This window comes from Lissotriton helveticus, chromosome 2_1 (assembly GCF_964261635.1).
Source record: "Lissotriton helveticus chromosome 2_1, aLisHel1.1, whole genome shotgun sequence".
NCBI lineage: Eukaryota > Metazoa > Chordata > Amphibia > Caudata > Salamandridae > Lissotriton > Lissotriton helveticus.
The window spans coordinates 516,194,091-516,206,855 of record NC_136059.1 but is presented as its reverse complement, the minus strand read 5'-3'; the positions used below and the strand labels follow the sequence as shown (position 1 = coordinate 516,206,855).

General features: G+C 44.0%; 1 protein-coding gene across 1 annotated transcript in view; it reads right to left on the bottom strand.

The window, feature by feature from the left end:
- The window catches only part of PPWD1 (peptidylprolyl isomerase domain and WD repeat containing 1), a 387,705-nt gene that overhangs the window by 15,401 nt on the left and 359,539 nt on the right, over positions 1–12,765 (bottom strand). The window contains exon 10 of the mRNA XM_078675153.1: positions 2,920–3,102. Within this exon, the coding sequence (XP_078531279.1) occupies positions 2,920–3,102 (183 nt within the window). The remainder of the gene's footprint in view (positions 1–2,919; positions 3,103–12,765) is intronic.

Below are 12,765 nucleotides of genomic sequence, written 5' to 3'. Positions count from 1 at the left end.
TGTGCTACAGCTACAAGCTTTGGATTCTTATACTTTTCTTTTGTGTGGTTCTGCACCAACCTAACAGCGGATCGAACAAATTTTTGGCGGTCACAGTGCCCCTCACTCAATCTGCCCCAGGGAAAGTCCTGGCACACTGTGGGTCTTGTGATTGAACAACTGCTATACTTATTGTACAATCTTGGCAACAAGATGCTTGTAGTGGCTGTGTGAAAAAAATAGGTTAGCTGGATCAGTAAAATAATCTTGACCAAGCCAGAATTAGGTTATGGCTAGAAAAGTTTATTCAATCATCTCTGTAAGGAAGTGGTGTACATGAACATTACAGACCAGCAATTGAGGCTTCTTTCCACAGCAGGATTCAGTTTTGAAATCACCCCATAGATAAATTCCTCAATTTGAGCATTATCTGGCTCCCTTATGCCTTTCTTGCTTTACAGCAGAACCTCCTTCTCGGTTATTTACTTCAGCAAGAAGATCAGTGCAGGGGGTTCACAACATGAAGATGAACAGAGTTGACTGCTTGAAAGAGATTGAGTTGCCTGCGAGGCAAAGAGTATGAGGATGGAAGCAGCTAGGCTTGACTTCAGTCTACTTTCATAGCTATGATTTTAGGGGTATTTTGTTAAGAAGACCGACTTAGCAAGAAACATTAAAATAAACTGATTTTAAATGAAATATGGATTTACCTTCAGTAGAGAAGGTATCTGACTTCAGATGGAAAGTCTCATGGATGTAGAAGACCTATGATTTGCGCACCCTTTTAGCACATTTAATGGTCACTGAAAATACTACGTTCCAGGACAATGGTTGGAGGTTGAGTTAGATTGATTTCAAAAGGCCTACATTCAAACCAATTGGAGGAGACCTAATCAATAAAGAAGACAATTGCCAAAGCAAAGAAAAACAGTTAGCGCGGTCACTTCCAGGCATACTCTAAGGTTATACATCTTGTTTAAGCACAATTGCATCAAATGACAGCTGCATTTAGCGGTCTCATGCGGTCTCATGCGGACTACCCTTGTGCACCAACTGCAGTGTCATCATCAATGACTAGTTTAGCGAGAAAACTGCTGGCATTAAAAAAAACAGAAATTCCTAAAAGTAACTTTCCCTCTGTTGACATGTCGATCAAACATAATCACCTTCATGATTCTCCCTTATTATATTTAGAGGTACACCATAAAATTGCTAGTAAAATAAAATCTGGTTCTCCATTAGATTCATGTCCTCCTCCTGTTTTGCTTCAACTATGGCTGGCCCTTAGTCTACCACTCTAATAACTGATCCATACTGCCATGATTCAGGGTCACGTGCTGTTATCTTTTAAGCAAACAGTGGTCTTAGCTATATTAACTTAATGATGATCCTGCCACTATGAGAAATTATAGACCAATTTTGCTACTCCATCACGTTGCCATAATAACCGAAATGCACGTGGCTATAGTTTTATTGAACTTCCCTCAGAAGCCAAACTTTTAGACAGAAAACAGACAGGTTTCTGTATTAAACACAGCGCCGAATTGGCTATGCTCGCTGCATCAGATGATCCTTTGAGAGACTTATTTAGGACAAACTACAGCACTGGTCCTACTGGAGCTGTCCGTCACCTTTGACACAGTCTCTCGTAAGATTTGTCTAGACTGTGTCAAGATGGCATGAATTAAAGGCCTAACCCTAGCTTAGTTGAGATTGTTTCTAGTTGACCAGCGCCAAACATTACAGCTGTCTTCATATCACAGAGGGTAGAAATCAGTAAACTGTGGAGACTGGAATTCTCACTCTCCCAACCATTTTTCAACATTTATCTGTTGAACCGCTGGCCTCCCAAGTGCAAGTTTTACATGTATGCAGATAATTCACAGATACTTGTGAGACCTGTCTTCTCAGCAACCTTTCAAAAACATAATGCACTTCATTATGGCCTAGATTGGCGCCAACTCTTTGAAGGTAAGCGCTGATAAAACTAAGGTTTTGGTGCTAACTATTAAGGTTAATCTGTGGTTTCAGGAGCACTCGTCAAATAAACTGTGTGCTCAACTTTTCCCTGAATCTTCTGTAATGAGCCTGGGTGTGATCACAGATAAACGCACCATGCCAGATCAAATCTTAGTGGTCTCTAATGCACTTATATGCTCAGACCAATAAAAGAAAATTGTACCTTTCTTACTTCAGACGTTCTTAGATTAGCCATTGCTGTTAGTCAGATCGCAACTGGACTACACCAACTCACTTTATTTACAACTACTTGACAAAGAGTTGATGTGTCTCAAATCTGTAAAAAATACGGCTTTGCATCCGATTACCAGATTCCCCAGAAGAGCTCATATCTCTCCACTGCTTGAACAATTGCATTGGCTCCACATTGAACAGTGAATTCATTTCAAGTATCTCTGCATCCTATTGTAAAGCTATGCATGCTTGAAAACCTACATTTGTGTGTAATACAATCGATAAATATACCCTTTTGGTGATTATGTTCTACCTCTGCTCATCTCTTGATCACCCTGAAATCTGAGACAAACACCAGGGAGGCTACTGCTTCTATGTGATGGAATGTACCCCTATGGATTACAATGGCATGGAGATGAGTGTGAAATCCATACTCACAAACGTCTCACTTAGGAAGGCTCTTAAGACTTGGCTTTTTAAACAAGTTTTTGCTGACTGACTTTCCTCTTCTTTCCAGTAGGGTCAGCACCAAGAAACCAATGGTATGTGTTAGCTTTATTAAGTAGGTTTAACGTAACATAAGCAAGTAGAAGAGAGGTGTATGTGTCCAAATAGGTGCTAGTATGCGTTTCCAACATAAACTGATGCAGAGACCTCTACAAATAAATATGGACGGGGAATGCTTACCTGTGAGCCCATACAAAAACACACAATTAAGTGATAAAAGAAAGAGCAGGCTGTACTTACTGTGGGCACCACGGTTAGGAAGAATTGCGAGCCATTTGAGTTTGGTCCAGCATTGGCCATACTGAGTGTATATGGCCGGTCATGTCGTAGCGTTGGATGAAATTCATCTTCAAATTCTCCTCCCCAAATACTTTCTCCACCCATTCCAGTTCCTGATGGATCTCCTGTTTGCACCATGAAACCCTAGACAGTAAAAAGCATAAATAAATGATAACTTTGAATTTGAATTGTACAGATCCTCAAGAAAATAAATATTCCAGGTTAATATCTTCTTTTGTTATTGATTAATAAAAGGAGCAAGACATTTTTTGATAGGCAGAAATATGAATAAAGATTAACCAGGTTGGTTCACAATGGTGCAGTTTGAAATTGCTAGACTATAAGAGCTCATCAAAACACTCCTTTCCACATTTGATACATTATTAGTTGTTGTTCTGTTGCGATCGCACAAGATGCCAAATTAGACCACTTCATGGTATATTTGAACATGTTGAGTGAAGGAAAAGCTTGGAAGGCTGAAGGCAAGTAGTTCTAGTTATAGGGATGGAGAAAGTGGTGATATTGTAATTTGGATGTTGCATATGGTGATTTGGGCGTTATCAGCAAGTTCTGATTGGGTGCGTAAAAACCTGGTGGGTAAATGCAGTGGGCGACTCTGAATAGAACTATCAGCAACTTTCAGATTATTATTTTTTTTAATTCTTTTTTATTAAACATTTCAAAATGTTTATTAGACTGTGCACTGGCGTCTGTATTGATTAATCTAAATGTAGCGTGCCTCAGAGGTATCACCTCGTCGTCCTAGAGGTGTTAAAAATTAATAAAATCACCAGTGCGCCCTTTGCAATTAAAGGGCGGCCCTCTGGGCGCTGCTTTGAATTGGAATCGCCACTGCGATATTAAATGTTTGTAAATTATAATCCAAAATTTGTTTGATAAAATATCCACAATTAGATTGTCATTGAAAACTTCTTTTTATTCCATGTCATTCCATTGCAAATTGTAATGTTGTATATCACATTCAACTTTGTCCGTTATTCAATAATCACAGGCTCTCAATGCATGTCGTGCTGTGCGGCACTTCATCAGGGGAATCTAAAAATCAATACATTTAATGAGGACCCACACTCATGCAAAATGTTTAAAAAAATCAAGTTAGTATAAATGTCAACCTATGGTGGTGCTATACAAACAAAATAAAGTCAGTGTCACTCTCTGCTTGTTACACGCGCTATTACTATCAAAACAGTGTTCTTATCTTACCATATACTGCCACGTGTCTAATAACCAGCTAATAAACCTTACACTATATCCCTACTTACCAGGCTAGCTGCAAGACTGTCGTGGTGTGAATTTGCGAACTGTTGCATACTCAGCGTGCTGTCGGTTATCTGCCATTAGTAAATTTATGGCTTACGCGCGTTTGGAAACAAATGATGTCCCGCTAAAGAAAATAAAAAACCTCCGTGTAAACGGCGGCCATCTTAGAGTGTTCGAGTTACCCTGAACATAGTGTATAGTTTGAGTTGCTAACGACCACATGAGAATCTACCAGTTGTGAGATAACAAAAAAATAATAAAAAACAGCAAGAGTCTCGCATATAATCAAACTGTAAAAATAGTATAAAAGTGAAATAATTAAAAAGCATCACATTGTAAATCCCTGGCGTGCATGTGAATAGAAATAAATAATGTCACTTTAGATAAAGCATAAGCCTCAATGTGAACGACGGCCATCTTGAAAGATGTATGAATAACTGTTACCAAATGTGAAAAATCTGAATTATTAGTGATCTCGTGTAAATTTGATGAATGGAAGGTGACGAAAAACAACAAGTGTACCATGCAAAATCCAACACAAGTGTATGATAAGAATAAATGAATAATACTTCATCACATATACTTCAGTAATGCGGGACCTCTGACTGGGTCCCTCCACATACAAGTCCATTCTACAATGATTGCATAGTGTTCACAGGTAGCACGAGAATTCCGTGCGGTCATTAAGCCCATGTGGCTTTAAAGCATCCAGCTTAAAAATCCATTCATTTTCTTTCTGTAGTAATTTCCGGTTAAGGTCAATATATTCAATGTTATCCAGTATCTCTAACACCATAAATTTAAGTTGTGATATGTTGTGTCTGCGTTCATTAAAGTGTACTGCCACAGTGGATTTTTCATCATTCCTTCTGATGCTGCTTTTATGCTCAACTAACCTAGTTTTAATTTTTCTGATAGTTTTTCCCACATAAACGTGGCCACAAGGGCATTTCAATAAGTACACTAGATTTTTGGAGTCACAAGTGGCCGTAACTCTCAACTCAATAGCTTTCCCACTCCGTGGGTGATTGATCGTTGTTCCTTTTATAATAGCATTACAATTATTACAATTGTGACAAGGTTGAGTCCCTTTGTATTGCACAGACATCATTGTTCTGTTGGTAGTCTTTACTAAATCCAAAATGTTCCTACTCCTAGTATACGCAAATCTTGGATTCTCTTGAAATATGTTTTTAAAATCTGGTTCCAACGCCAATATCTGCCAATGTTTGAGAATAGAACGTTTGAAACTGAGACTTTTAGTTGAGTACTTTGAAACTACTACCATGCATTTGGTTTCCACTTTCTGAACTGTTTGTAATAAATCAGATCGTGACTTTGCTGAGCATTTTGCGATATCCCAGTTCTTGGAATCTTTCCAACATCGCTTTCACTTGTTTTTCGGATTCGTCAGGATCTGAAACTATCCTTTTCGTCCTGTACAGTTGACTGATTGGAAGATTGTTTCTCAAAGATAGTTGGTGGAAACGGTTATAATGCAGCAGGTTGTTGCGATCGGTTGATTTCTTGTATAATGTGGTAGTAATTTTGTTGTGTTCAATCTTCACTAAATCATCAAGATATGCTATGGTTGTTTTATCCACCGAGTAAGTGAATTGTATCCGGTTGTTAATATTGTTGAGATTGTTTCATTCTTGTATCAGAATGTCATACGGGCCCTGCCAAAGTACAAAGATGTCATCAATGAATCGTAAATAAATTTGTGCGTGATGTTTCCACTGTTCTCCACTTAGAATATATTTTGTTTCAAAGTCGGTCATGAAGATATTTGCGTAGCTGGGAGCTGCACAATTACCCATTGAAGTTCTAGTGAGTTGTAGATAAAAATCATTCTTCCATTTGAAGTAGCTTTGGTAAAGAGAAAAGTTCAATAGTTGGATAAGAAACACTTGGAAATCATGATCAAGTTCTGACTGTAATAACATCGATTCTACTGCTTCAATACCAGAGTCATGCGGAATGGAGGTGTAAAGCGTCTTCACGTCAATGGTGCAAAGCCATACTTCCTGGTGTTCAGATAGCGTGATTTGAGCCAGCTTCTTCAAAAAGTCAGTTGTATCCTTAATATATGACGTAGCCTTGATGACAAAATCTTTGAGGTATAAATCCAAAAACAGACCGATTGGTTCATGGATGCTGTCCCTAGTGTTGACGATGGGGCGTAAAGGTGGATGCTGTAAATTCTTATGGACCTTTGGGAGCATATAAATAGATGGTGTTCTAGGATGCATTTTAGTGAGAAATGGTCTTGTTTTTTCTGTAATTACACCAACTTTACTTGCTTGTTCCAAAATCGATTGTAAGAACTCCTGAAATTTGTTTGTAGGATCGAATCCTAAAGAGGCATACGTTTCTTGATCTATTACATGAGCGTCCACTTCAGTGACATAAAACTCTGTATCCATCAGGACAATTGCCCCTCCCTTGTCTGCTTTCAGTACTGGGTGTTTGGGATTGTTTGCAATATTTCTTAGAATATTTAGTTCTTTTTTTGATAAGTTGTAAAATTTGGTACCATGTTTGTAATCCGGTCGATCTATGTCATTCTTGACTAAAGACTCAAATGTATCAATTGACTTATGGCCGATAGGCGCTTGATAAGTGCTTTTAGGTCTAAGGTGTTTCAACTCAGTATCTTGTTCTTTATCATCACTTGGTGGTAACACATTCTCAAAAAAATGACGTAATTTTAAATTCCGTATCAGTTTGAAAAGGCTGATGTGAAACTCTAGTTTGTTTGCATTGTGCGTTGGAACAAAGGATGTTCCTTTTTGTAATGTTTGTATTTCTTCTTTGGTAAGTTGATGAGATGAAATATTAATCACCAGTTGATTTTCATTCATTATTTGTTCCTGCGTTTGGGTTTGGCTACCGGTTCCTTCACTGGCACGGTTAAAGGTTCATCTCCTTTTGCCCCGCCTGGGTCTGCTGGTTCTCTTTGGCCTAATTCTAAAAAAGGCCCACTTGTAGGAGTTTGAGTAGTTGAGTGTGTGTTTACAGTTTGATTATATGCAAGACTCTTGCTGTTTATTATTATTTCTTTGTTATCTCACAACTGGTAGATTCTCATGTGGTGGTTAGCAACTCAAACTATACACTATGTTCAGGGTAACTCGAACACTTTAAGATGGCCGCCGTTTACACAGAGGTTTTTTATTTTCTTTAGCGGGACATCATTTGTTTCCAAACGCGCGTAAGCCATGAATTTACTAATGGCAGATTACAGACAGCACGCTGAGTATACAGTTTGCAAATTCACACCATGACACAGTCTTGCAGCTAGCCCGGTAAGTAGGGCTATAGTGTAAGGTTTATTAGCTGGTTATTAGACACGTGGCAGTATATGGTAAGATAAGAACACTGTTTTGATAGTAATACGCGTGTAGCAAGCAGAGAGTGACACTGACTTTATTTTGTTTGTATAGCACCACCATAGGTTGACATTTATACTAACTTGATTGTTTTAAACATTTTGCATTTACCACGAGACTATAATTGTTGTCAGGAGATTTCAGTTGTTTAGCAGCACGCAACTTTGAATGATGATAAATGTGCACATTAATGTAATTCACAATTATTTGTGTTTTCAACATATGTTTCTTATTGGTCAATGCATATACTTTAAATCGATATAGACTTTCATCATTATGGATATATCATTGTTATGATCATTGTTATATTAATTATACGAGTGTGGGTCCTCATTAAATGTATTGATTTTTAGATTCCCTGATGAAGTGCCGCACGGCACGAAATGCATTGAGAGCCTGTGATTATTGAATAACGGACAAAGTTGAATGTGATATACAACATTACAATTTGCAATGGAATGACATGGAATAAAAAGAAGTTTTCAATGACAATCTAATTGTGGATATTTTATCGAAAACAAATTTTGGATTATAATTTACAAACATTTAATATCGCAGTGGCGATTCCAATTCAAAGCAGCGCCCAGAGGGCCGCCCTTTAATTGCAAAGGGCGCACTGGTGATTTCATAATTTTTTTATTAAACATCCCATCATCATAATCAGTGATCAAATTTGGCGTCATCAGCTGTTCTTTTTTTGATAAGCAAATGTTTATTGATTTTAAAAAAACAGAGAAGAACAAATCAGCCAATGCACAGAAATATCAGATATGAGTTCATTCAGATCGTCGCTGTACTCCCCAATCAGGGACCCTCTAAAAAGGAAAAACATAACCTCTAGCAGACGCTGGAGCCCAGTCAATCGGGACCCTCCACCACCCCCAGTCACTTCCCCCACACTCTACGATATTTCTTGCAATGCCCCTTCGCTGTATACATGGCTTTCTCTTGGTTCGCACACCAGTCCACCCCTCTTCGCCACTTCTCCAGGGTAGAAGGATCAGGGCTTAGCCAGGCCACCGCAATATCCTGCTTGGCCACCATCATTGTTGTATTGTAAAACAACTTATCAGACCTGGACCCACCCAGCCCGTCAGTGATGCCCAGCAAGGAGTGACGTAGGTCATGGTCATGAGAAACATCCCAACCAAGTACCTCGGTTAACTCACCCTCAATGGAACCCCAGAACTGCCCCAAGCGGGGGCATGACCAAACCATGTGGAGGAAATCGGCCGGGACGTGTTTGCATCGCGCGCGTGCAGCATCTGGGCGCAAAGCCCCTCACTGCAGGCGCAGAGGGGTGAGATACGCAGCGTGTAGATAGTATAATTGGATCAACTTTAGTTTGGCGGAGACAGTAACTGTTCTGGGGGCCATAAGGGCATTGCACCAGTCCACATCATCTAGGGGGCCCACCCATTGATCCCTCAACTGGTCTAGTGATGTGGGGGTGTTATTGATTAGAGTACGATAAATTCGGGAAACACCCCCCTCCCCAAGTCACCCATCAGTGTCTGAGCCTCAGTGGGGCTTTATTCAAGGAGCCTCGTGTCGCCCGTGATGTGTGTGAGGAGGGCATGTCGCAACTGCAGGTATTTATAGTGTTGAGAGAAGTGCAGGGAGTAACGGGTTTGGAGCTCTTGGAAGCACTAAATCTGGCCTCTTGCCCACACATCCCCTAATTGGGAGATACCAATAAGGTCCCAAGGTTTAAAGCCACTCAACCCGCTGACTTCACGAAGCCAGGCCCCCTGCCAGAGGGGGTTTGCACTGGGTCAGTTTCCCCGACCACCCAGTGTGTCGGAGCGAAGCCCGCCATGCGGACAACACTGATCGCGTGACTTCAGGAAGCCGCCTCGGAATGGGTTCCCTAAATGACATGGCCTGGACGCCCGTTATCCCCAGTTCGCTCAATTCAAGCCTATAGGCAGGGTCTGACCAGCCCCCATTAAACCAATCGTGTATCACTAATAGGCACCCCACCAGAAAATACAGATATAGGTGCGTCAATCCCATGCCACCGTCATAAGAGGGAATCAGAGAGACAGACAAAGCCACCCGGGCTCTTCCACCGCTTCAGAGAAACTTAGTGATCAGAGTGTCCAGCTCCTTGAACCAGACCTTGGAATACCAGAAGGGGGTGTTCTGGAGGACGTAGAGGAACCTGGGGAGGATCATCATTTTATAGAGAGCTACCCTCCCCAGGGATCTCCATTTAAGGAGATCCTCTTTGGCCTTCTTAACCAAGGGGGCCACCTTGAGGGACCAGCCCAGTACGGGCAGAAGGGTGATCCAGATCCCCAGATACTTAAAGGACAGCCTCCAAAGCGGTATGGTGGACTGCCACTCTAAGCACTCTCTAGAAAGATGCAGGGGGACTAGCACAGACTTTCTGGGGTTAAGCCGCAGTCCTGAGTCCTGCTCGAAGTCATGCAAGATTCTGAGGCACTGTGGCCCGGAGGAGGCGGGGTCGGACAGGAAGACCAGCACATCATCCAAGTACAACGCGATCTTGTCCGTATGCGGCCACTCCTAACCGCGGAGGCGATCCTCAGCCCGCACCAGGGACGCCAAGGGTTCCATCGCCAGGGCAAATAGTAAAGGAGAAAGGGGACAACCCTGCCTAGTGCCCTTGGTGATGGGAAAGGCCTCCGACAGCACCCTGTTGATCAGGACTCGCGCTCTCGGACGGGCGAAGAGGACTCGGACCAGAGAACAAAAGTGGGGCCCAAATCCCATCTTGGCCAACACGCCCTGTAGGTACCCCCAGTCCGCGGAATCGAAGGCTTTTTCAAAGTCTATGGACAGGAGTGCCAAGTAAGGGGTAATCAGGTGCCGGTGTGCTTGGGCCAACTGCAGTCTTCGGAGGCAATGGCAGGTCCCCCGCTGCGGCATGAATCCGCACTGATCCGGGTGTACCAATGAGGCTAAATAGGGTTTCAGGCGCTGGGCCAGAATGGTGACAGAGCTTGGGGCGGTATTCAGCACATAATCGGGAGGGAGGTTGGGTTTAGGATAACCACGATGGTGGCGATGTCCGTTTCTGTCGGAAATTATCTTTGGCCCACAGCTTCTTTAAACAAGTTTGCTAGGTGGGGGATCAGAGTGCCTCGGTAGGGCGCATAATATTCCTGCGGCAAGCAATCCGGCCCTGGGGTCTTACCCGGTGAGACCAGGTTGACTGCCTCCTCAATCTCTTTCATGGAGATGGGGCGGACCCAAGAATTATCGGGGAATGGTCGGAAATGCCCCCGGGGAGGATACGGACATCTACTATCATTGACCAGTCATGCGCGGGTACAAAGATTGCGTCTTTGCTGGCCTGGGTGTGGTGTGCTGCGGATGTATGCGTGAATTTGACGCAAGTGCCAAGTGCGCCATGCATCACAAAGCCCCAGGGACTCAGACCACTTCAAGTGTTTCGCATTCGCCACCCGTGCTGCCGAGGGGGGGGGGGAGGCGATGTATCAAGGGCTGGGGCTAAGCCTGCGTTAAAGTCACCCGCAATGATCATGCTGCCTGCAGGCATGTTGTGTAGGAAGGAAGCTGTGTGCGCCAGAGTGGTTGCAAGCATGGAGGGATGGACATATATCGACATGAGAGTAAGGGGCGTACCAGACAACGTCCCACAAACCGCCACAAATGAGCCCTGGCGGTCATGCACCACTTGAAAAAGAACAAAGGGCCACCCCATGGGAGCCCCTGGAGAAGCCGGAGTGCCGTACCCTGTCATAGCCATAACGAGCCAGGAGGGACAGCAGTTACCCAGAAGGTGCGTTTCTTGGAGAATGAGGATGTCTATGTGGAGATGCTGCGCATATCTTAAAACCGCTGTACCTTTGTGACGGTCCAACAGACCGTTGACATTCCACGACATGATGTGGAGGGATCCCGTAGGGGGGGTGTTATCTGTCATGGTAGTGTGGTCTTGATCTAGGCGGAGCGTGTGGTATGGAGTGTACAGACACGCTGGAGCCCCTATGGTGGTGCATGTGCTCACATATTACGGGAACACACCCGCCCGTCCCACAGAGATTCGAGTCAATCCGTGATGGCTGAAACAAAAAACAACACACACCACAACAACATACTGGACTAAACCGTCCCAAACCCACCCCTCACCCTCACCCCCACCCTACACTTCAGGAACAGAAGCATCTGTCGTCCCCCCAATCAACAACAGCACCCAGTATACCGGGTGAACAACCAAACTAAAACGCCTGGGAATCGGGAAGCGTGGAGGAACCCTCTTCATGAGCGGATGCTTAATGATAAACATCAACGGGAATTTGGGAACAGATCAGGGACAGCAGGCTGCCTCCGGCCGCGGAACAAGGCCCGGTGGGAAGAGAACGGCTCATGCAGGGTCCTTCAGCAGCATCGGGCTACAGCAGAGGTCTGTGTCTGGAAGGTCAGCCACGGAGGGCCGGGATGTGTCACCTCCATCTTCCTGCCGGCCAGATGAACCCAAGCACCTTTCATTGGATGCTCCTTCCTCAAACTGGGTGAACTGTCGTGTGTGTGACCCGGCGGGAAGTCCTATCGGGCCCACCTCCGATCACGGCGCCAACGGGAACGGTTGCAGGGAGGCTGAGGAGCGGAGGGAGCGGACCGACCTAGACTGCCCCCCGCCCCTCTCTCATCCATGGCTCGGCCCTAAACCCGCAGAGCATGCTCTTCCGTCGCCCAGGTCCAAGCCTCCGTCGGATTGTCATAGAACAGAGCCTTATTCTCAAATATCACCCGCAGGTATTTAGTGCCCTCAACTTTTGCTCGACCTCTCCAAAGGAGCGCCTCTGACCCTGAACCTCGCGGGTATAATCGGAAAGATCATTATGGTCCAGTTTTCCTGTAGGAGCCGTTGTTGCTTGCGGGCCTCAGCCAGGATGATGTCACGGTCTTTGAAATTAAGGACCCGCATGATAAGCGGGCAAGAGGGAGCCCCCCGGCATTGGCTTGGGGGCCAGGGACCGATGGGCCCACAATCAAAAAACCATGGGGATAGGGCCCCCTCGGGGACCCACAATCGCAACCATCGCTCCAGGAAATCCACGCTCGCCCCTGCTCCACTCTCTCCGGAAAGCCCAGCAGGAGGAGGTTGTTGCGCCTCGACCTATTTCGACTGAAGACGTAC